This window comes from Brassica napus, chromosome A2 (genome assembly GCF_020379485.1).
Source record: "Brassica napus cultivar Da-Ae chromosome A2, Da-Ae, whole genome shotgun sequence".
NCBI lineage: Eukaryota > Viridiplantae > Streptophyta > Magnoliopsida > Brassicales > Brassicaceae > Brassica > Brassica napus.
In genome coordinates, this window is record NC_063435.1 from 8,193,730 (window position 1) to 8,219,149 (window position 25,420).

Consider the following 25,420-nt stretch of genomic DNA (forward strand, 5'->3'; position numbering starts at 1 on the left):
AAATATGAAAAAAAAAAGATTTTAGACAAAAATAAAAAATAAAAAACAAAAACAAAAAAAAATAACTGCAAGTGATTTTCAAAACTTTAGAGAAAGAGAAAGCCATCATAGGTTGATTGGATAAGGGATGATGTTGTCTCTCTCCTTCTGCTCTGTCCTCCCTCTTAAATCCGACACAGAGGAAGGACTGAGATGAAACTTCAACCAGAGTTTCTTACAAGCCCACTTCCGGTTAGCATGTTTGATTCTGGAAATCGGTGATTCCTTCCACACCGCCATCACCATCTTTCGTTTCCGGAAAACAGTGGCTTTGACAGCACCGATTTCGCTGGCTTTCATCTTCGGGGAAGCGGTGATTCTGACAGCACCGTCCTTTCGCCGGCTTTTTCTCCGGATTGATCCGGAATCAGTTCACGATCTACACCCTTAGTATTTCTTTGCCCAATCGACTCTCAATCTGAGAATCCATGTTGATTTCTTGGATCGATCGCAGATGATTGATGTTTCTTGAAGCGTAGATCCATGGTTCGAGATCTGCAACGGTTTTGGCCTCCATGGTGGAGTTTGGTCGTGCTTTTTCTCTGACTCCGGCGGAAGATGATGTCGTTTTCCGGTGGATGTCCGATTCTTGCGGTGACGGAGGTTGCATGTCGGTGAGGTGAGAGGGCTTCGATCTTAGGACACGTGCCCCTCAAGTGGTGTCTCGGTCAATATGTGGCAGTCTTGTGACGCGTGTTCCTCGCAGGTGAGGATATCAATATGTGTCCCGTCCATGCAACACGCGTGAATGAAGTGGCGCCTTCTAGGTTTAGGATGATGGGCTTAGAACCCAAAATGGTTGATGTTTGGTTCGTCCTAGTGTGTTAGGCTTTATGTTTGTGTTATTGTGTTGTTTTGGGTTGATCCTATGGGCTTTGTTCCTTTAATTAAATTTTAGACGAAAGGAGAAAAATGTTGATTGGATAAAAAAACTTTAAAAACTGTTAAACATTTTAAAGTCTTCGTAGTCTCAATACCAAGCGGGTCCAAGACTGAACAATACAAATAAAAATCACTATTCATGAGTTTTTAAGATAGTTTTTCACAAATTAAAAATATAAAAAGGTCAAAAAGAGTAATATTTCACTTGTAAGAATTTGAAATCTTAGTAAGAGATTTTCTCAACACATGTCAACTTATAGCACTACAAAAAAACGTAACTTTAACGAGGAAGTTTAACGAGGAAAAATAATCCTCGTAAAAAAACGTTGATTTTGCGAGGAAAGTACGTGGAGAAAGAAAAGCATCGTTATTTCGTCGTAAGGTAACGACAAAACATATTCGTCGTAAAGACGATGTAAATTGACGTGGCTTTTACGAGGAAATAGTTTTTCCTCGTAAAAGCCACGTAAATTTCGCGAGTGCTTTACGACGAAATATTTTACGTGTACTTAACGAGGAAATTTTGAATCAACAACTTGGTAGGTGGCTCACGTTTTTTTTTTGGCCATACAATTAATTTTCGTCGTAATTTCATAGTAAAATTACAACTACCAGATTCGAAATTTTCTATAAATATGGATGTTGGAACATCATTTTAAACACACCAACAACAAAAAACGTGAAAGAAAAAAAATGGCTGGCTCTCGGACTATTTACGAGTTGCGGAATTGGATGTATATGCATAGAGATGCTAACGGGAGAGTGACGAAAGAATACCTTGCGGGGCTGGAGACATTTATGCACCAAGCAGATTCAACACCGCTCGCCCAAGAAAGTGGTAAGATGTTCTGTCCTTGTCGGAAATGCAACAATTCGAAATTGGCAAACCGTGAAAATGTTTGGAAGCATTTAATAAATAGAGGTTTCACGCCAAATTACTATATCTGGTTTCAACATGGGGAAGGTTATAATTATGATCAGAATGAAGCTAGTAGTAGTAATAGCAATTTTCAGGAAGAACCGGTTAATCATCATTTGCATAATGAACATAGTTACCATCAGGAGGAGATGGTAGATTATGATAGGGTTCATGATATGGTAGCTGATGCATTCGTAGCTCATGATGAAGATGAAGAACCTAATATAGATGCAAAAAAGTTTTACGGAATGTTAAACGCGGCGAATCAACCACTTTACAGTGGTTGTAGAGAAGGTCTCTCTAAATTGTCGTTGGCTGCTAGAATGATGAATATTAAAACTGATCACAATCTACCTGAAAGTTGCATGAACGAATGGGCGGACTTGTTTAAAGAGTATTTGCCGGAAGACAATGTGTCTGCTGATTCTTATTATGAGATTCAGAAATTAGTTTATAGTCTTGGGTTGCCTTCGGAGATGATAGATGTCTGCATCGACAACTGCATGATCTATTGGGGAGATGATGAGAAGCTAGAAGTATGTCGATTCTGCAAGAAGCCACGATTCAAGCCGCAAGGACGGGGACGTAATAGGGTACCGTACCAAAGGATGTGGTACCTACCAATTACAGACAGATTGAAAAGATTGTATCAATCAGAGCAGACTGCTGCAAAGATGAGATGGCATGCCGAGCATACTCAGACGGATGGTGAGATGACTCATCCATCAGATGCAAGAGCCTGGAAACATTTCAACAAAGTACATCCGGATTTTGCTAGCAATAGCCGGAATGTGTATCTCGGATTATGCACAGATGGATTTAGTCCGTTCGGAATGTCAGGGAGACAATATTCATTGTGGCCAGTCTTTCTTACGCCATACAACCTGCCACCGGAGATGTGCATGCAACGGGAGTTGCTATTCTTGACGATATTGATACCTGGTCCGAACCATCCAAAAAGGTCCCTGGATGTTTTCCTACAACCACTGATAAAAGAGTTGAAGGATTTGTGGTCAACAGGGGTGAGGACGTACGACTGTTCAACGAAGACGAATTTTACGATGCGAGCTATGCTTTTGTGGACCATAAGTGACTTTCCTGCATATGGGATGTTGTCTGGATGGACTACACATGGGAGATTAGCTTGTCCATATTGTAATGGAACGACAGATGCGTTTCAACTGAAGAATGGTAGGAAGACAAGTTGGTTTGATTGTCATCGTCGATTTCTTCCCATTGGCCATCCTTACCGAAGAAACAAGAATTTGTTTAGGCACAAAAGGGTTGTGAGAGACACTCCTCCACCATATCTAACTGGAGAACAAATTGAAGCACAAATCGACTACTACGGAGCTAACGAAACAGTTCGTTGGGGTGGTAATTGGCATGTCCCTCGTAATATGCCTGATTCTTACGGTGTTCATCACAACTGGCACAAGAAGAGTATATTTTGGGAGTTGCCATATTGGAAGGATCTTCTTCTGCGCCACAACCTCGATGTGATGCATATAGAGAAGAATTTCTTTGAGAACATCATGAATACAATATTGAATGTCCCAGGGAAGACAAAAGACAACATAAAATCGAGGTTGGACTTGCCGGATATTTGCTCAAGAAGCGAGTTACATATTAAAAGCAATGGACAAGTTCCCGTTCCGATATTCAGACTGTCTTCAGAAAAAAGTCGGTGTTGTTCAACTGGGTGGCATCAGAAGTGAAGTTCCCCGATGGGTATGTTTCAAATCTCTCTAGATGTGTTGAAAAGGGTCAAAAGTTCTCTGGGATGAAGAGTCATGATTGTCATGTCTTTATGCAACGACTACTGCCCTTTGCATTTGCGGAGCTACTTCCAACAAACGTACATGAAGCACTTGCAGGTTCGTAGTGTTTTATATCACAATAATTTTATAACGGTCTAGTTTGCAAAATAATATACGACTAACAATGTGTTTAATTGTTTTTGGAATATAAAAAGCATTGGAGCATTTTTCAGGGATCTGAGCACACGCACTCTTAAAGAAGAAGTTGTAGAACAGCTTCAGGAGAACATTCTCATCTTATTGTGCAACTTGGAGAAGATATTTCCTCCTGGATTTTTTGACGTCATGGAGCATCTAGCTGTCCACCTCCCATATGAAGCATTGCATCGTGGACCTGTACATTACAGATGGATGTATCAGTATGAGCGAGCCATGAAATATTTGAAGGGAAAAGCAAAGAACCTCGCCAAAGTTGAAGGTTCTATAATTGCTGGAAGTTTGACGGAAGAAGTTTCTCACTTCACATCGTACTACTTTGCGTCAAAAGTACGTACCCGTAGAAGAGCTCCAAGAAGATATGATGATGGTGGAGTTGCGCCAACATATGCAGTTGCTGGTGTTCCAGACATCTTTAGCCAGATTGGACGACTCGGTGGGAGTCTAAAGAGGTTTGGTGGTCGAGTGAACAAGACGCTCATAGTGCACACACCTATATTCTACTCAATTGCGAGGATCCATTGATGCGTTATTTTGAAAGGTAACATATATGGACACTTCAAAACACATATAATTAATTATATAATTGCAAGAGATTCATTCCTATGAAATGTGATTAATTTTACAGCCTATTTGTTTCTCAAGTCGAAGAAACATTTCCTGGTATATCCACAAGTGACGTAGACAAAAGGAAAGATCAGCACTTCATTAAGTGGTTGCGGAATCAGGTATTATAACTCAAACTATTTTTTCATACATGATTTGTATTTTAATGTTCTCTTTATTTTTGCAGGTTGATTATGACGACGATGCAGATTATCCTAAGTGGTTACACGAAGTAATTCAATCTCCACTTGTAAAGGTCACCACATCACAGATGTATTTCACACGAGGCTACACTTTTCACACATATGAGTATGGTAGACAGCGGGCGACCAGTAACTATGGAATATGTGTGTAAGGGGAAACATATTTCTACGGGATCTTGACGGAGATTATTGAAGTCGAATTTCGAGGGATACTGAAGCTGAAATGCGTCATCTTCAAATGTGAATGGTTCGACCCCGTCGTCAACAGAGGTGTTCGGTCTAACAAATTTGGTGTAGTTGATGTCAACGGTGGACGTCGGTACAACAAATTCGAGCCTTTCATCTTAGCTTCACAAGCAGACCAAGTTAGCTTCCTTCCATACCCTCGGATGAGAGATTCGGGTATAAATTGGTTAGCAGTGATCAAAGTTACACCTCGAGGACGAATCATCAGTGGAGAAGTCGAGGAACCTGAACAAGAAGTTGATGACATCCTTCTCATTGATCCGCATAATCACGAATACGAAGATCTTACCGATGATGCCACAGACGAAGCTGTAGAAGACGAGTTTAATGAAAATGATGATATTTCTAGTGATGACGAGAATGTCGATGTATCCGATTGATGTATTTGATTTTGTGTAGTTTATTTTATGAATAAGGTAATGTGAGAGTTTGTTTTATGAATAAGGTAATGTGGGAGTTTGTTTTATGAATAAGAAATTGTGGGAGTTGTTTTATAAATAAGTAAATGTGGGAATTGTGGTTTGGAATGGAAATAAAGATGGGGTTTGGAATATATGAAGTAGAAGATAAGGAATATGGGGTTTTGGGGTTTGGGGTTTCGGATTTTAGGGATTTAAACGTACTGCTCGTTAATTCCTCGTAATTTGACGTCCAATGTACGACGTAATCCTCGTTTATTCCACGTAGGACAGAATCGTCGTAAAGAACTCGTTAGCTTACGTGGAAATAACGACGAAAGTAAAAAAAATAAAGAAAGCGAAACCCGTTAATTCCACGTAGGACGGAATCGTCGTAAAGACCTCGTAAGGTAAATTGACGTAAATACCACGTAAAGTAAATGACGAAGGAGGCACTCTTTAATTCCACGTAGGATGATTTCGTCGTAAACACCTCGTAACAGAAATCGTCGTAAAAACCTCGTAGACTTAAAAACTAGAAAAAAAAAAGAAAAGAAGAGAGACACCAGATTTACATGTGGCAAGACTTCCAGCAATTATAATACTTAAGTCTCGCCCACATAAATTCTAATATCTTCTTCTCTTTCTTTTTTTCCAAATATTTCTAATTTGGTGAAAAGCGAGACTAGCTACTTCTTCATAGTATAAAAACTAGAAAAAAAGAAAAAAAGAAAGATACTAGAATTATATGTGGCGAGACTTAAGTCTCACCCACATAAATTCTAATATCTTCTTTTTTTTTTTTTTTAAATATTTCTAATTTGAAAAGTATTTTGGTGAGGAGTGTGATTTGAGATAGGGTGTGTTTTGTGAGTTTGTGTGTGTGGTTTGAGAAGGAAAGTTGTGGGTATTTATAGAAAATAAAGGCTCGCTAATTCCTCGTAACTGGTTAACTCGTTAATTCCACGTATCCCATTTCGTCGTAAAAACGTCGTTAACGAAAACGCGGGCCTTTGTATTTCGTCGCTATTTCGTCGTAAATGAAAACGCGGGCCTCTGTAATTCCTCGTAAGTTTACGAGGAAATTACGAGGACAAGTAATCTTATATATATCCCGAGCGAGCTCGCTCCGTCTTTCCTCTCCACTTCCTCTCCACTTCCTCCCTAATTCGTAGCAATGGTAAGTCTCTCTAATTCCTCTCTAGTTTGATTAGTTTAGGATAGATTAGGTGGTTAGTATAGGGAATTTAGATAGGTTTACGGATCTTATGTTATTTAGTGTTGATTAGGTGGATAATGTTGGGAAGTATATTGTTCACGAAAATTTAAAAAATTAAATTTTTTTCTCAGGTTCGAAAAGGTAGACTTACTGCCCATTACAGAGAGATGTTCGGTGAGCCGGGTAGTCGTTTAGACCCGTCGTCTTCTTCAGCTCCCGGTTCTTCGGGTCAGGAGACTGTCCCCGAGACTCAGTACACTCAGAGAGTCATTGGATCTCCTTCTTCTAGTGCACCATCGGTTCCTCACGTGCCTCCCCAGATGGCTCCTCCTCCTGTGCCTCCTACGATGCCGGCACCTCCGATGCCCGCGGCCGAGATTCATCCCGATTTGATGGTGCCTCCGAGTGCTCCTTACTCGCAGTACACCGTAGAGGACATTCTCCGTCTGCCAGGCAGAGAAGGTTTACCAGTCATCGACCCCGACCGACCGGACGGAACTTTATGGTATGTTTCATTATTTTTTTATTCTTTTTAAATTCTTTTATAACTTTAAAAAATAATTTATATTTTAAATTTGTATTTTTCAGGTGGGGGATTGACGGATGTCTTGCATCGGACGTAACCGACACGATAAAAGGTTACTTCTCCATGCCACATCCGAACTGGAAAACGACGCCCCACTACGTCAGAAAGACGTGGTTCAAAATTTACGCTGTAAGTTCTATTAATTAAATATATATCTTTAAATTTTTTATTATTTATATATATATTTTTTTCTGAAAAACTAATTATAAATTATTTTTTCCAACAGCAAAAATATAATTGGGCCTTGGGGATCACTGAGAGGGTGAGGAAGAAGTTTGTCGCGAAGGCGAAAGTTCGCTTGTTGGACACGGTCTCCAACTGGAAGGGTGACTGGATCGTGAAGGGGTATGAGCGTGGCAAACCCGCTGAGCTCACCACGGATGTCTGGGATGGCCTCATCTGATATTGGCGTCTTCCTGATTCCATTAGAATCGCCCAGTCTTGCTCTAACTCCCGTAACACAGTCGATGAGCACGGGAACGGGCCGATGCTTCACACTACGGGCCAAAAACCCCACGCCGGTGTCCGTTTGGAAATGGTAATTAAAAATTTAATTATATTAAATTTTTAGTATATTTTTATATATATTCTAATTAACAACTTTCTTAAATGTTTTTTTAGGCCAAAGAGACGGGAGAATTCCGAGCAACAAGAACAAGAGGACCCACAAGAACAAGGCGGGCCGATTTATAGATGGCAAGTCCGAGCAAATCTACAACGATTTGGCTGCTCGGGTTGAAGAACGCCAGACCCAGCTGACCCAACAGTCCACCGATGGATTACCCGTCACCTTATCCACACCTGAAGTGGATAAGCTTTACGAGGAGGTAAATTTTCTAAAATTTTAATTTTCTTAAATATTCATTTAATTTAACTTTAAATTTTTACTAACAAAATTTATTTTTTGTTTTTAAGGTTGTCCCTAAAAAAAAGGGACGGACGTTGGGGATTGGTTCCGTCAACGATGTTCCGAGAGCGACATCGTCTTATGTTCAGCGACGGGATGATGAAGTCTCTCAGCTGCGTAGGGAGCCTGAAGAGCTGCGTAGAGAGTCTACTCAGCTGCGTAGAGAGTCTACTCAGCTGCGATCTCGTATGGGTGGACTCGAGGGCTTCTTGGACGTTGTAGCGGCCACAAATCCGGAATGGGCGACTTTGTTGAGGAACATGCGACAACAAAATCCTATCCCAGGCCAGTCACCGACCGACGAATCACATGCCGAGGCGGATGTTCAGGCGAGGAGTGATGAATTCTACGAGGCGATTAACGACCACCCTTAGTTCTTTTTAATTTCGGTTCTTGTATTATGAATTCAAAACTTATTTATATATAAATTTTGGTTTTGATTTTTTTAGAATTTTAATTTTATTAATAATTTAAATAATTTAAATTATATTTATAATTATAATTTTTTATATTTCTATAAAATAATGAAACGAAGTAAATTCGTAGCTAATTTTGCGGCTTCTTTACGTGGAAGCTTAACGTGGTTTTTACGAGGAAACATTTACAAGGAAATAACGTGGAAATCTATCAAGGTTTTTACATTTTCTTTACGTGGAAAGCTGTCAAGGTATTTACGTTTATTTTACGAGTATTTATTTACGTGGGTTTTACGAGGAAAGTTTTTCGTGGTATTTACGAGGAAACTTAGCGACGTCCTTACGTGGAATCTTTACGTGGTCTTTACGACGAAATATCCTCCTTCGCTTTTACGACGAAATTATTTCCTCGCTACTTTACGACGAATTAGCGAGGATATATGCGTTACGACAAACGTATAACGACGAAACGGGTTTCCTCGCTAATTCGTCGTAACACTGCTTTTACGACGAAGTAACGAGGAAAACTGCCCTCGTAAAACTTGTGTTTTCTTGTAGTGAGATATCTTATATTTTTTAATGATTAAATATATTAGTTAGGAACTATATAAAGTTTTCACCAGTGTTGATGTTCTACAGATTCTCTGATATTTTATATGAGTTTTATGTGTTACAATTCGTTTACATGAAAAAGTATTTGAAAAAAGAAACAAATAAGGTTAATAGCGTCACAAAAATAGAAATCGGGACTCGAGTCAAAAAATTATGCTTCCATATATAAAATAATATACAAACAAAAATTATAAAAGTCATGGGCGACATAATTAGCGTGCGTGGAAAATGTGTTAGTTAGACTTAGAAAGTTCATACTACGTACTATGTAGAATAATAAAAAAGCTTTTGGGTTGCAACTTGCAAGTCGTTTTTTCAGGCATCGGTCAATATTGGCGTCCTCGTTTACCAATTATATATCAGGATATATATAAATACATCATTTGTGCATATTACTAAGACCAAGCAAACTCACAAGTCACAAGTATATCTTTACACTCGCTAAACATACATAGAGAAAGAGAGTGAGAGAGATGGCTCCGACGTACACGATGGCTGGAGGCAAGGGTCCGAATAGCTACAGTCAGCATTCAACGTATCAGGTTAGTTATTTTGTTTCGGGTTGGTCAAAATACTTTGAAAATTCTTTATGAAATCTTGCTGAAAGTTTTGTTTTCAACTATACATCTTGTAAATATATATTAGATTATCTAAAATGAATGAATTTTGAAAAGATCATTTTCACGGGGATAACCATTTTTGTTGCTGTTAGATATATTAATAGCTAGCTTTGAGTCAATTTGAAGCATGGAAACTTTGAATCTGATAAACATATTGTCTACTAATGATGGAATTTGATTATTGCAGAGAGCGTTGCTTGAAGTAGCAAAGGAAAAGATCAGTGAAGCAATCTCCACCAAACTCGAAATCAACTCAGCTTCCAATCGCTTTAACATAGCGGATTTTGGTTGTTCCACTGGACCTAATACGTTCCTTGCAGTACAAAACATAATTGATGCTGTGGGACAGAAGTACCGAAAGGAAACTCAGAAAAATCCGGATGATAACATTGAGTTTCAAGTTCTTTTTAACGATCATTCAAACAATGATTTCAACACCCTTTTCCAAACACTCCCTCCGACCAAAGGATACTTTGTTGCTGGAGTTCCCGGATCTTTCTTTGGCCGTGTTCTTCCTCGAGACAGTCTCCATGTGGGACATTGTTCATACTCGCTTCATTGGTTGTCCCAAATTCCTAAAGGGATCGCGGATCCAAACTCTCCTGCATGGAACAAGGACATTCATTGCACTGGATTCTCGGAGGAGGTCGCGGAAGCGTATCTTGATCAGTTCAAGATCGACATGGGGAGTTTCCTGAAAGCAAGAGGAGAAGAACTCGTGTCCGGGGGATTGCTATTTCTTCTTGGATCATGTGTACCGGATGGAGTTAAAATGTCTGAAACAATGAAAGGAATGCTTCTTGATCACTTGGGAAATTGCCTCAATGATGTAGCTAAAGAGGTAAAAAACAAATATTGTCCCTCTGATGTGTACTTGTTGTGTCACGGTAAAAAACACATCATCTTAATTATTATTTTATGACACTTTCTAGTCAATGTTTTGTGTAGGGATTAATCAATCAAGAAGAGCTAGACTCTTTCAACTTCCCAATCTATCCGGCACACGTTGCGGAATTCAAGAGTGTCATTGAAGATAACGGATGTTTCACGATAGAAGCGTTTGAGAAAATTAGTCATGCTAACGAAGAATTTCCTCTGGATCCAGAGTTCTTGGCAACTTCAAACAAAGTTACATTTGGAGGAGTTATTGAGTCGAGGTTTGGTAAAGAAGCAATGGAGAGGACAAATGAGCTTTATGAGAAGAAGTGTCCAGAGATACTTCCGGAACTTGCCAATGCCAAATCCGGAATGCAATTTTTCATTATGCTTCGAAGAAATTAATTCTTTGATGATCAAATGATAGATCGTTGATGTTTGTTGTTGTCCGCAAGATTTACTGAGATGCTACGATATACCGAATAATTGTTGTCAATTGGTTTGTTCCTAAATAAATGTTTTTGGCACTTCAGAAACTTTAGACAACACAGTTGCTAATAAGAATTGTTTGGTTAAGCGTTTATGAAGCTTTTGGCTAAATGTTAGCGACTTAGCGGTAAAATATTTCCCCCTTTTGTTGAATAATATTTTTACAACTTGCGAGTCAAATGTGATTCCAGTCAAGGCTTTAAAAAAAAATTAAAACTAGAAAATCTCGCATTTAAGAATTATACAAATCAACGCATTTGGAATACTTTTCTTATTCTTGTTTTGTGGTGGAAATAGACTTATTCTTGGGTCCACTCCCTAGGGTGAACCTCTAGGTTCACCAACCAATAGGATTTCATTATTTTAAATTCAATATTTTTTAAAAAAGAAAACAAAATATTGTCAAGTTATATTATGTTTTTAAAATAAAAAGATAAAAAATAAAAATAGTAGTAATTACAAAAAAAATATTTTTAACGTCGTCAGGAAAAAACTAAACCCTAAATCCTAATCCCTAAACCCTAAATATGAAACCCTAAACCCTTGGATAAACCCTAGACCCTTGGATAAATCATAAACTCTAAATCAAAAACACTAAACACTAAAACACTTAAGGGTTTAGAATTTTACTGTTTAGTGTTTTTGATTTAGAATTTATGATTTATCCAAGGGTTTAGGGTTTACCCAAGGGTTTAAGGTTTACCCAAGGGTTTAGGGTTTCAGATTTAGGGTTTAGGGAATAGGACTTAGGGTTTAGTGTTTTGCTGGCGACGTTAACAATATTTTTTTTAAAAAAATTCTTTTTTTTGTAACTACTAATTTTTTTTTTACCTTTTTATTTTAAAAATATAATATAACTTGACAATATTTTGTTTCCTTTTTTAAAAGATATCGAATTTGAAATAATGAAATCCTATTGGTTGGTGAATCTAGAGGTAAGGGGGTGAACCCAAGAATAACTCGTGGAAATATAGGGGAATCTCTATGGATCATTGATCTACTAAAATATGAGAGTCTCACAGACCAGATGACTAATATGTGGACAATTCTTGCGTTTGGTAGGTAAGACATTTGTCTGGATGAAAATAGGTAGAGACTTGTTTAGAACGTGTTTTTAGATATTATATAAGAACTCTAACCAAATCTGTAATGAATTATGTTTCTAAGGTTTTGAATTATGTTACTGGAGTTAGCGAGCGGTTAAAAAAAATTAGATCACTAGTTCATTTACAAAATTTTATGAATGGGGAAAATTGTAAATGCTCCACTTTGGTGTAGGCCCCACCTTTTGTACCATTTCATTTTCAAACTCTAATCTAATATTGAAATTTTATGGTTGTATTTTCATTTATATACATAAGTAACATTTTATACTATTTAAACCATTTTTATTTACTATTAAAATATTCAATATTATTTTTATATTCAATATATGAATAATCCATATTAGTATTAATATTTTAGGCTAATCAAGTATAAACTATATAAATAAATAAGTCATATTTTCTAATACTTTTAAATTCATGTATTAGTTAATATTAAAGCTTAAATTATTATTATACTACTTTATCAAAACCAAAAATATTTTTAAGTTATATATGTGTGTTTAAAATAATTTTGCATTATATTTTGAATAAAATTATATAGCTTATTTTTAAAAATATATACTTTGAACTATAAAATTAAATAGTAATATAAATTATTTAAATCTATACAATACTTTGAACCACTTTTTATCCACTTTCATCATTCTTACATATAATTTGGACCATTAGATCTGCTTGATCCTCTCTTGTACCAGATCTACTTGATCCGTTCTTTTTCCACCTGGTCCGCTTGATCTGCTAAATCTGCAACGATAGATTCATTTTTTTCCATTTGAAACCTAAGAGTTCGAATGAAGAGTTGGAAAAAAGATGTAGGACACACTTAGGTGTGCGTACTGCACTCGAATTAACTGTATATAGTGATGAACTGCTTGTGGTTCAAATTTATGAGTGAAAAATTATGAACCACTGCTATAATATGTACACAACAATACTTGAGTGTTTCTATCTGTTTTTGTTCTTCTTCTTTTTTTAAAAAAAAAATTCTTTTACTTGTATAATATGTAGCACATACTCATTTAAAATAGTTTTAATCCTATATAATGCCTACAAAAGTTCAGCGTTAAACAAAAGAATGAGAATTCATTTTGACTACATATATTTTGCCATTAGATATTATACTATATTTTTATAATTTTTTTCTTTCAAATTTTTATTTTTTTGTGTTAATTAATATTAAAACTAAAAATTAGTATACTATTTTACCAAAAATTATACCTACTTTAAAATCATCAAAATTTGATATATATTTAATTTACACCTCTTTTATAAAAATATAATTATTTTCAGTTTATCCAAATTCATATACATACCAGCAATGAAAAGAAGAAAGATGGTAGCAAGGCTCAAAATCGGAATTGATAATAATACTTACACGTCAGTCAGGTCATGGCTAGTGGCTACAGTGGATTTGCTTGCCGCGTGATTCACAAATGCCAAAGCAAGGAAAGATCTCAAATGTGGTTTGGTGCGTGGTGGAGTTTCTTCGAATGTGATAAAGCTGTGGATATAAACCAAACAAAGAGTAAGTTGATTAATATTAGAAATATTTGCTGCTCCTAATATGCCCAGGTATTTCCATCGAATGGGAACATATGAGATGGTTGTGTTATTCTCAATGTGGATTCCAGGTAGGTCTTTTCTTTTGAACATATCTATTGTATACTTCAGAATAATGATGTCTACTATTTAGACTCTTGCTCATAAGTCATAAAGTGTATTGGTTCAAGCTTTTAGTGGACATAAATGCAGTTGTTCTGTTGTTGAATTTCATCCGTTTGGTGATATTTTTCGCATCAGATCTAATGACACAGAGCTAAAGATTTGGGACATCATGAAGAAGTGGCGCATATAGACGTACAAGGGGCATAAATGTGACATAAACATCATCAAATTTAGTCCCGTTGGTCATTCAGTAGCGACAGAAAGACTTGGCAATGCTGAAAAGGTAAGAACTGCATAGTTAAATCTTTTGCTTTGTCTTTTTTTTTTGAACATGTGTTCTTTAAACAATACACTACTGACTGTATATAACATGTATACGGCTTATATATGATTATAAATTTTCATGAAGGTTCTATCCGTACTCTACACTTCCACCCACATCAAAATCTGTGTGGTTAGCCATGGATGAAACTGCAGTAGCAAAATCCATTTTCTTTACAATTATGCTTAATGTCAAAGAAACTCACTCGTACAAGACAGTGGCGCGTGTGGAGATGTGGCGGTTCCTCCTACGGATCTGGGCTTCAATCGTTAGATCTGCCCGTCGTCGTCTGGTTTCGAGGTGCGGTGTTGGGTTTCCAGGTTGGTGGCTTTCCTCCGCGTCTTGGCGAGCCTTATCTTTTGACCCGGCGTCATGAGAGCTCTGGAGTACTCTCTTCTCGGAGGTGCGTCTCTTCCTAGGGGGTTTCTGGTGTGTGCTAGAGCTTCTAGTGTTGGCGTGTGGAGGTTCAATGGGCTGCGTCCCGATTTGGTCGTCTATGGCCACGTCGTTGCGGTTCCGGAGACCTCTTTCTCATCTGCAATGTCTCTATTCGGTGTCCTTTTTCAGTCCGCCTCAGAATCTACCGGTAAGTTTTCTTTGGCGTTTGCTCATGTGCTTCCTTGTGGGGTCGTAGCTTTGTCATCGCTGCGACAGTTTGACGATATGAAGCTAGCTGCGTTCTGGTTCTCGGAAACGGCAAGCAGTGAGGTGGTGGCTTAGCTTGGGTAGTCTCCGGCATCATGTCCCTTCCTCGATGACTCTGCTTGTTGGCTGCATCACATCCCAGTTCTGATGTCTCGCTCCCTACATCAGTAGTGTTGCTTTCTAGTAGCTTTTCAGGTCTTAAGGAGCCTATTGGTATTGGACGCTGCTGCCATCTTGGATCCGTTTTTTTTTTTTTGTGAATGAGCCTCTTATTAGTTTGATGGAGTGGACCTTCTTGAATCTCCGTGGTGCGGGGCAGCGGTTTAGGAGGGTAGCACCTTCTCGGGTTAGAGCTTTGGACATAAAAATGGACCATTTGGGGAAGGCGGTAACCCGATGGTGCGGTCTGTTTCAACTTCCACGGTTTCGGTCCGACGGGTGAAAGTAGTGTCTGGTGATGGTTGAATCTGTGTGTCGGCGCCTCTTTTGAAAAGGATATGAAGATACAGTGTTCGGCTTGGCCTTGGCTAAGTCGGTGTCGTTGGCCGCGTTTTTCAGGTGATGAGTGACCATTCTGGTCCTTCGAGCCGGAAATCTTTCCCTTCCGCTGTTTATTTCATTTACTTTCCCATGTACTTAGCGATAAGCCCAATCTATTTTCAACGTTCATTGTTTCTTCATCGACTAACCGGAGGTCTTGTTCCGGTACGTCCTCTGGGGTTGGTTTCGTTAATTAATATATATATATATTTAAAGAAAAAAAAAAAATATATATATATATATGTATTGTTGCAGACGGATACCCCATTCTAGACGTGGTCCAAGATTTTTTTTTTTTTTTTTTGACTACTGTTATCATACAGCCATAGAATCGAGAGGTGTTTCATGGTCAAACTAGAAAAATGGACTCAAAGTCTCAACACTAACATGTGTCCAATGTGATGGGCTAACCATTCTGGTTCCTTAACCAAAACCCCAACACCTCAATTTTCCCTCCTACACCTCCCGCCAATTCAGTTAACCGGTGATAGCCGGTTACCTGGCGACCGGTTAGAAGAACAAGGCTCGTAAAATTGAATCCATCTCCCCCTTTCAACTCAAATCCGTCTCGCCCACCAAATTTACCCTAAACCCTAACTAGTGTCGCCTCTTCATCGTACTCTTGTCGTCCGATTCGCGAAGCTTTGTGGATTTTTTTTGCATCATGAGTGCCATCAACATCACCAACGTCACCGCCTTGGACAACCCAGCGCCTTTTGTCAGCCCTTTTCAGTTCGAGATTTCGTACGAGTGCCTAACATCTCTCAAAGACGGTAAAAATCTCCACTATCTTCTTCTATATGGTTTGGTATCAGTTGACGATTCAACTAGTAACTAACTTAAAAAGCTTTATTTATTTGGTTAAATTGATTCAGATTTTTACTTTGTTGAATCTGAAACTGGATTTTACATTTTTCTAGAAGGTGTTGGTTTGTGAATAGGTTTTGAAGATATGATAAAAACAGATAGAGACATTAGTTTTTTTAGCATTCATGGATCTTAGATTTGCCTGGAATATATATTTCTTCAACAACGTTATAGAAGCTAGCCATCTACCTTGATATGGTTCTGATCACTTTCTTTGTAAGAAAGGTGGTGAAGGAAAACGTTTCTTTTAATTAAGACCCGAGCTTTGCTTCTGGTACAGATTTGGAATGGAAACTTATCTACGTAGGCTCAGCAGAAGATGAGACTTATGATCAAACTCTAGAGAGTGTGCTTGTTGGGCCTGTTAATGTTGGCAACTACCGCTTTGTATTGCAGGTAAACATATATTCCCTTGTTTTTACTACACTTCCTCAGCTACAACTGTGGTCTTGTTCTTACTCTCCATTTACTTCTTACAGGCTGATCCTCCGGATCCATCAAAGATCCGCGAGGAAGACATCATAGGTGTCACGGTGCTGTTGTTGACATGTTCTTACATGGGTCAAGAGTTCTTGAGAGTTGGATATTACGTCAACAATGACTATGAAGATGAGCAACTCAGGGAAGAGCCTCCAACTAAGGTTTTGATTGATAAAGTCCAGAGGAACATACTCTCCGACAAGCCTAGAGTTACTAAGTTCCCTATTAATTTTCATCCAGAGGACGAGCAAACTGCTACCGCTCCTCCTCCTGAACCATCTGATGAACAACCTGATGTCAATGACGCATCTCAAGTTTCACCTGACCAGCCACCAAAACCACAGGAGTCTCCCCAGGAATCATGATTCTTCCTTGAGCCAAATCGTCCAAAATTGGATGGGAACGATCGTGTCCTTGTCCCCAAAGGTCTTGGGTTTTGCTTCTCTATCTCCAAACATAATCTGCAATTTTACTGTACTTGTTTGTAAGAGGCTTTAGGGAAGTGGTTCTTGACTTGTTTGAATATTTTTGTTATTGGGCAAAGATTTAGATGAAGCAAAGCCCACATTTCGAAAACAAGATAATTTTCTGAAGTTCTGCTGTCTCTACTTGTTAGGATTGTGTCTGAATTTAACATGAAGGACTTTCCTTTTGAAGATAGGTCTAAACTGGTCTGAAAAGCCCATAAAAGACATTATTTATTAAGTAATTTGTATGTGTCACCATTATAAACACTCTAAAAAACAGTGATGACATGACTAACAAAAATGTGACATGGATATTTAAAAAGTAAATAAATGGCATAAAATTAATTATAACATAATTTAGTTATAGAAATGAAAATATAAGGTAATAAATATATAGTCCCATAGTTATAAAACATAAGAATTTTTTTAAAAAATATTAGATATGATTTATTATAAACTTGTAAAATGAAAAAAAATAATCACAAAAACAAAAACATTCATTTTTTCATTCGCATTTTATATAGTTTCAATGTTTCAAATGAGAATTGCAAATGGTACTTATGTATTTCTTTATTATATTTGAGTTTTATGAAAATAATATTTTGTATACAGCTCCTGTTTATGATTTTATTAAATATAATATATACATGATATTATAATTCATGTTTAAAATATAAATAATAAAATATAGAGATAAATATATATGTAAATAATTTTTTATAGTATTTTTTATTCTGCAAATAAAACTTCTATGCAAACTACTTATGTTTATATCTACAAAGTTTTATCTACTTTTACAAAAAAAATTCTAAATATATACTATTGCTTTTAAATATGGGATTATTTGTGAAATAACCAAATAAAAAGGGAAAATTAGTTTTGTAGAGAGAAGGGTAGAGAGAGATAGGAATAGAAAAAGAGGAAAGAGATTGTGGTTTTGGTTAGATAGTGAATTTTAGTTTTTTTGTTGGTTATTTGACCCAATTTCCCTTTAAATTATATCATTCATTTAAATAATATCATATATACTATTTTCCAATTGATTGTTTAAGTCAATAATCACTATAAGTAAAACTGATGACTTAAATTATTAAAAATGGTGATATATCAATTGATCATTATAATACAACAATAAAAAAAATGTCTAAAGATTATTATTTCAGAGAAAAAAAAATAAATTCATAAGCTAAATAAAATCTTGATATTTGTGCATGGCACATGAAAACATCTAGTACTCTCTTAAATGTTCATCCTTCATGTTTTTATAATTGTTTTTATAGAGTATTAAATTTTAATATTGAAACTTTAAAATAATTTTATATACTTAATTTATTTGACTTAATAATATCAAAAATGTTTTTTTTATTAGAAACGTTTTTATAATCTTAAGGCTAATACTTATTAATATAAGTTTTTATTTTTCTTTGATAATATTTTTAATATAATTTAATAATTATATTTAAATATGAATTGTTATTTTCGAAAACATAAAAATTATAATATTTTATAAATATATTTGTTTCAAACATTTTATAAGTAAATATATATATATATAAGGCATTAATACATATCTATAATAGTAAATGATAACTATTCTCTTTTTCCATTGTGCCAAGTCATCAACGGACATAATTTTATAAAATTATGAATTGTTTTTCAATTTTTCCTGACGATAAATAATTTTAATCATTAATTCCTTTTCTGTCTAACCAAATTATAACATTAATCTTCCAACCAATAATAGTTTAATGAAATTAATAATATAATTTAAAATACTTCAATTTCAAAAATGAATATATATCTATACAAACTAAAAGAAAAGCTTCTTATGATATAGTTTTTTAAAGTTTCATTAAACTCACACCACTGAAAAAATGAATCTCATTATCTATTTCTTGGTAATGAAAATCAAACTTGAAAAAACGAACAAAAAATTATGTAAAATCACAATAAAAACTAATACATAATACAATTTAAAAAAATTCAATTTGCATAACCAAAAATGAAAATATAACAAATAATAAAAAAATATAACAAATAATAAAAAATATAACAAATAATAAAATTAAAATTTAGAAGAAATACATAAATAAATTGAATTAAGTGAAAAAAAGTTAGTCAAGATATTAATTTAGCGAAAATATCGTAAATTCCCAAGAAAAATATATTTTTATAAATTCATCGGCTAAAGTGAAATATTCCAGATGGATTATCTTCTCCATCTCTTTCTCCTTCTCCATTTGTTTCTCTCTCTTAGTTTTATGTTATATTGTTAGTTTTAGAGATTTAAATGTTAGTGTTAGGGATTTAGACATTAGTTTTAGAGATTTAGATGCTAGTTCTGAATTGAATGTTAGTTTTAGGATTTAGATGTTAGTTTTAAGATTTCAGGTGTTAGTTTAGGATTTGTTAATTACAGATTTCCTTTTTGTTTTCTTAATATTAAAAATGTTTTATATAACAGATTTTGGATTTTAAATAATTAATTAACTCAAATTATTTTCAAACCGTTTTTATATATTTATAAATTTACAAATGTCTTATAAACATTTTCATTAAAGAAAAATGTTTCTATATTATAGAAATATTTAATGATAAAAATCATTTTATAATTTTTATTTTCAAAATTTTTATAAAACATTTAAAAGGTTTTCATATTTTAAAACATTTTTTTATATTTTATCAATTTCATATTTTTATTATTTTGAATATTTTGGTATTTTAAAAACACTTTATACAACCTTTTCATTTAAAAAATATTTTATTTAGCAAATGTTTTTAAATTGGTTTTGTTTAAAATTTCTGAAGTATATTTATGTTAAAATGTTTACTAACCACACCACAATTAATAGTAACAAAAATCTGTACATATTTTTATGTATCTATATATTTTTGTTACCATAGGACCACGCTGCCACGCCAGAGTCTTTACGCAGTTGCTTTGTGTGTTGCTATGGAGACCACATATGTGTCAAAAGCATGTGTCTAATGTGTCCAATTTTACCAATACAAAAAAGTATGCGTCCAATTTAAAATTTAGATATAGAATAATTAAATATGCTTGAAGATATTCTTTTTTTTTGTCATCACTTGAAGGTATTCATAAAACAAAATATTGTATGTAGAAGACGAAGAAGAAGATCATAGATATCTAGTTTAACAGAAAAGAAGATGAACAAATCTTATGAAGACAGATTATTTAGTTTGTTCAACCATAACTAGATTTTACGACACTGTTTTCATTAAATATAACAATCAAATTAAGGATCATTTTCTAATTTCGCTGTGTGGTTACAAATAAATGGTGTATTTCTTTTTGAGAAACCAAATAAAGGGTGTATTTCTGCATCAATCTTTTTATTTGCTGTCATTTGATTTATAGTTAAAATATTTTCGTATAATTTTGTATTTGCTTTGACAGATTCATTACAATCAGCAACCATCTCCCATGTGGTAGCTGTAGAGATAAATCTAACGTTCATATAATAACACACCAGTAATCTTATTTTACTTGATACTATCAAGAGCCACTATCTTTTTAAAAATAAACAGGAACCTCTATATTTGGCTTTGATCGGTGACCAAAAAACAAAATGAAAAATAAATTTTTATCTGAAGAATTGAAAAACAATAAAAAATAGGAATTTTGTTCATTTTATGTTTCATAAAAATTTCGGAGGAAAAAAATTCTTTATAAAAACATTCTTCCGTGAAGATTTTAGAGGAAAAAAGTGGGATCCATCAACTATCAATAAATTGACTAAAAATATAACTCAACTGAGAAATAAAAAATTCACCATAATTTTTTTTTCATTCAACATGATTACCAGTTGGAGCATTAATGTTAGATCAAGAGACTTAAATCTGTACAATAGCATTGATCCATATTGACCCCTAATCGGCATTTTTGATTATTCAAAAAATAAATTGGACAAGAATGGTACGTAATTTTCAATGCCAAATATATGAATTTCATATAATATGAAAATAGGTTTAAAGATATTACAAAATATTTATATTTTAACCACATGGATGTTGTCGGGTGGAGTATGGCGTTCCAAGTATTCCTAAGGGATCTAGGTTCAAATCTGTTTCAACTCAAATTTACCCATCCATGTAGCCATGCGACATGAGTATTTAATTTCTCTTGCAAACAATCATATCTGGCCGGCGCCGGTGATCAGACCCCCATGAGATTAGTCAGTTGGGTCTCAGTCCGCCAGATACCTCCGGATTATCCAAAAAAAACTTATATTTTGCTAGGATAGACATTGGATAAAAAAAATTAAAAACAAGGTAAAACCTAGATAGGTGAGTGAAATTTCGTTGAGTACATAAAATAAATATTTTTGTAAACAGTTGGAAAGCTATAATGCTATTTTAAAATTTATAGTTTACATAAAATCTGAAGCATTTAATAAATACAAAGGTTAAATGATACACTATATGTTTCGCACACACAAATTAAAAAATAATTAAATATATTTATGTGATTATTAATTACATTTATTTAATCAATAATATTTCAGATAAATAAAAATTTGATGCATTTTATAATTAATTTAAACTTAAAGTAAATATAATTGCATTAAATTTTTAAAATAATTTATTATATGGGAATATAAAATATCATTTTTATATAACAAAAAAGTGTTAAATGACATTCTTTGTTAAACATAAATAGAAGGAGTAATAAAATAATTTCTTCTTGTTTTTTATTTTATAAAATGCTTATACAGATAGAGGAATTATTAGGTACAAAGATTTTTTTTTGCAAATTAATAGGTTGAAATAGCTGGGTTGAAGGCTTCTGAAAACAAATTCTACGCTCAATTATCTTTGTCTCACGTTCCACATTGAGAAGTTTCAATCGCGTCGATCATTTCCAGTTTAATTCCATTACACCTTTCGAAAGTTAATTGGTTGGCTCAGTATCTATATCTCAATCGATTTAAAGCCACAAAAACTACCGTGTGATTTGCATTAAATTCTGCTAGATCACTGTTCGAGAATCCAATTCTGGTATATTTATCTATTATAATACCAATTGTTTCTTTTTGACCGACGACAAAAATTTCGAAATTAGTGAACGACGCATGAACTAACCAGTTTCATTAAGAGTTATTTCTTCGACGTACTGAAGGTATTGTTTTTGTTATGATTAACAAAGGATCAAAACCCTTACATATATTTATCAGTCGGAGCTTCAATAGTCACCTCTACTTAAATATTTATCTTTTTTATCTTTTGTTTAATTAAATCCACTATTTTGGTTTTCAACTAACCTACTGAAAATATATAGAACAATATCACCATGTGATATATCCATATCCAGCGTTTTGTGATCACACGTCTTTAGCTGTATAACTTCTAGCTAGCATTGCCAAACTAAGCTACAAAAAACAGAAACGGATTCAAATAATTTTATGCAAAAATATGATTTCAAGAGAGAGAATTGAAGCATACAAGTTATGTCACGTTGATAAGCTCGTTGATAAGTTGAGCTTATGTGGATGTTGGAAACCAACTCTAGAATCTTGAAAGCTATATTCCAGGCAACACTCGTTCTCGTCAGTGGCTAAACGAGAGTCAAAGAACCCTAAAATATATCTATTAGAATATATGTACATACTTGACCAATATATATATATATATATATAGATGATATATGTGTGTATGTGTTTCCACTAGAGATTTTATTAGTATACATTTCCAACCACGAAAAACTATTAGAAAAATATAAAATTTGGCTAATTTGGCAATTAAATCTTAATCCTAAGTAGAAAAATACTTTGAATAACCTATAGGCTTCGAATGGTGACGACCAACATCGTCGTTAATAATAACAAAAATTACTATATATACTTATGTATCTATATATTTTTGTTACTATTAGAAGTGCACCACAGTTGTTCCACAGTTATCTAGCACGGTTACCATTCGGATTTATAGACTAGGATGTAGTCCACATGACCAGTGTCATGTGTTGACGTTAATGTGTGGTTATTACCCTTGTTCGGAAACTCGTTAGGCGCTACGCGTGCGGCGCACTCGGGCCTAGCGATTTATTGAAAAATCAGAAAAAGGAAAGTTTTTTTTGTATTTTTATATGTATAATACTCTATTTATACGTATAATACAGAATTTTATGTATAATACATGTTTATGCATAAAACATTATTGATACTAAAACTCACATATTTGATTTTGTAGGAGCAAACTACTATATTGTCCATATTTTGTCAAATATTTTGTATACAACTTGAACAATAGTCTCGTTGCTCACGCACCTTCCTCTCTCCATTGTCTGCGTTGAGCACTTAAGAACATCATTGTGTTTCTTCAAACTATGCATTGGTAAAGAGTTCCAATGTGTGGGCATGAGGGCAATACCCTTTCTCCATCATATATTTCCTCAGGTTTAGTTCTAAATTGACTTCACCGTTCTCAAAGAACAGCTTCATGAGCATAATAACAATGTCTTTGGAACCAAACACCTTCCCTTGATTTTGTGGTAACGCACCACTCACGTCTCCGCATATCATGATCAACAAAGAATTATAATCTTTACAGTTTACAATCATGTGAACCTTCTCTTAGGAATTTCATCGAACAGTTGGCGTGCTTTGATCTTGGCGTGTCTTTTGATTTGTTCAGGCTACATCAACACAACCACCATGTATCTGTAACGAGGGTTCAATCTTTCGAAAACCCATTTCTACAAAGCAACCACTAAAGCCAATCTCTGTTCTGTTTGGAAAAATGAAAAAAAGTTGTTAGATAATATCGGAGCAAGGAAACGAAACATACGAATCGGAGGAAGTTTTTTCACCATTACGCGGACGCGTTTTCTAATTCTATGCCGTCCACGTCCATTCCACGGCCCACCGCGTAATGCAACCGAAGTGACTCAGTTCGCCACGCAGTCCACCCGCGTCACGTTTAACCGGCCGAGTAATCGTCTCCGCGGCCGATTTTTTGAACAAAGGTTATTACTAAGGCTCTCGGTAAAATCTGTAAAATTTAATTTAATTTGTTATTTATTTCTTTTCAAATAGAAAGATTAGATATTTGTAATTTTACGAAGTAAATCATATACTAATATCCACAGTAAACGAAACAATTCACATATATTAATATTTTTAAAGTAGATATTTAGGCATATCCGTTATATGCATATATATATATATACACATATTTAAAGAATTACATATATACATTATATAATTAGTATATTTATGTGAGTTTTACAGCATTTTTATTTTTAAAATTATTTTATTTTACATTTTAGAGTTTAAAAAGTCAATATTTTTTGTGATTAAATATTATTATTTTATACTATATTTGGATTATTATATAATTTTTAATTTTTATATTATTGATATGGATCAAATCAAATATCTGACCAAATGTATAATTTTTTGATTTGATCATAACTGATTATTCGAATAATAATAATCCCTAATAATAATGACTACACATTAACGTTCATAAGCGCACTTATCACGTAAACTGGAATTTTATTCTGCTAATTAGACAAACTTGAAAAAAGTCTAGTATTTTCCGCACAAACCCAACTCTACTTTCATTAGCTACTATACTAGTTTTATTAGCTCTTAATGGTGTTTATGACCATATTGCTTTTTATAATTGTTAAAACAACAGAAAGGATTGGCTCTGCTAAATCCATTCATATTATTATTATTATATTTGGAACAAAAGAATGAATTTGGGTACAAATTTGGCGTACCGTCACAGCCTTGTCTAATCATGGAGAATGCATTGCATCTAAAATATACTTTTATATATATTCTTCACTCAGGCAGAACTTTGTCTAGATTGTTATATAGAATTATAGATGATAAGATTGCATGTGCGCTTTATGGGTTGATCGTAAATATTTACACACACATTTTTAATATCGTAACTAAAAGTAATGTTATAAAATTGATGCTAGAATCTTATGATCTAACTACGTGTGTTTTTGACAAAAAAAAAAACTACGTGTGTGTACTGTTACTATATATGAAATAAAGTTAAGTGGCTTTACTTAGTTCTGTTTTTTTTTTTTGTCGGGGATTTATTTAGATATTACAATTATGAGAAAGATTACAAAGACGATTCGATAACCGACAATACTACCTGCCTTATGAGGATCTACGCCTAACTGCATCATTTGAGCCGTCCTATGAAGATCACGCCTGACCGGATTTACTTGCACCATGTTGAGAAACTCTTGTAAGCCTTTCTTCCGTAATCGCATAATTGTTGAATAAATCGCTTGCTCCGGGAATTGAAACCCGGATTTCCTGTGCAATCTGCAAGAAATTGCAT

At 34.5% G+C, this 25,420-nt stretch overlaps 2 protein-coding genes across 3 annotated transcripts; both read left to right on the forward strand.

Annotated features, from left to right (window-relative positions):
• Positions 1–9,331: 9,331 nt before the first annotated feature.
• LOC106392535 (farnesoic acid carboxyl-O-methyltransferase-like) lies at positions 9,332–16,772 on the forward strand. Of its 2 annotated transcripts, XM_048754970.1 has the most exons (4): positions 9,332–9,551; positions 9,817–10,470; positions 10,578–10,935; positions 16,762–16,772. In XM_048754970.1, the coding sequence occupies exons 1-3, from the start codon at positions 9,483–9,485 to the stop codon at positions 10,908–10,910; spliced, it is 1,056 nt and encodes a 351-aa protein (XP_048610927.1). In that variant the 5' UTR covers positions 9,332–9,482; the 3' UTR covers positions 10,911–10,935; positions 16,762–16,772. The 2 variants fall into 2 exon arrangements, with proteins under 2 accessions (XP_048610927.1, XP_013688796.2); XM_013833342.3 differs by lacking the exon at positions 16,762–16,772 and having other exon boundaries at positions 10,578–11,032.
• LOC106392525 (probable histone chaperone ASF1A) lies at positions 15,623–17,212 on the forward strand. The gene is made up of 3 exons (XM_013833335.3): positions 15,623–16,045; positions 16,420–16,535; positions 16,619–17,212. Exons 1-3 carry the CDS (start codon positions 15,937–15,939, stop codon positions 16,982–16,984), a joined length of 591 nt encoding a protein of 196 aa, XP_013688789.1. The 5' UTR covers positions 15,623–15,936; the 3' UTR covers positions 16,985–17,212.
• Positions 17,213–25,420: the final 8,208 nt, after the last annotated feature.

What these genes read in the sequence shown, in the direction of transcription:
- LOC106392525 (XM_013833335.3), top strand. Translation starts at nt 15,937, where the DNA reads ATGAGTGCCATCAACATCACCAACGTCACCGCCTTGGACAACCCAGCG. An exon ending in CCTAACATCTCTCAAAGACG is followed by an intron (nt 16,046 to 16,419) that starts GTAAAAATCTCC and finishes CTTCTGGTACAG; the next exon opens with ATTTGGAATGGAAACTTATC. An exon ending in ACTACCGCTTTGTATTGCAG is followed by an intron (nt 16,536 to 16,618) that starts GTAAACATATAT and finishes TACTTCTTACAG; the next exon opens with GCTGATCCTCCGGATCCATC.
- LOC106392535 (XM_048754970.1), top strand. Translation starts at nt 9,483, where the DNA reads ATGGCTCCGACGTACACGATGGCTGGAGGCAAGGGTCCGAATAGCTAC. An exon ending in GTCAGCATTCAACGTATCAG is followed by an intron (nt 9,552 to 9,816) that starts GTTAGTTATTTT and finishes TGATTATTGCAG; the next exon opens with AGAGCGTTGCTTGAAGTAGC. An exon ending in TCAATGATGTAGCTAAAGAG is followed by an intron (nt 10,471 to 10,577) that starts GTAAAAAACAAA and finishes TGTTTTGTGTAG; the next exon opens with GGATTAATCAATCAAGAAGA.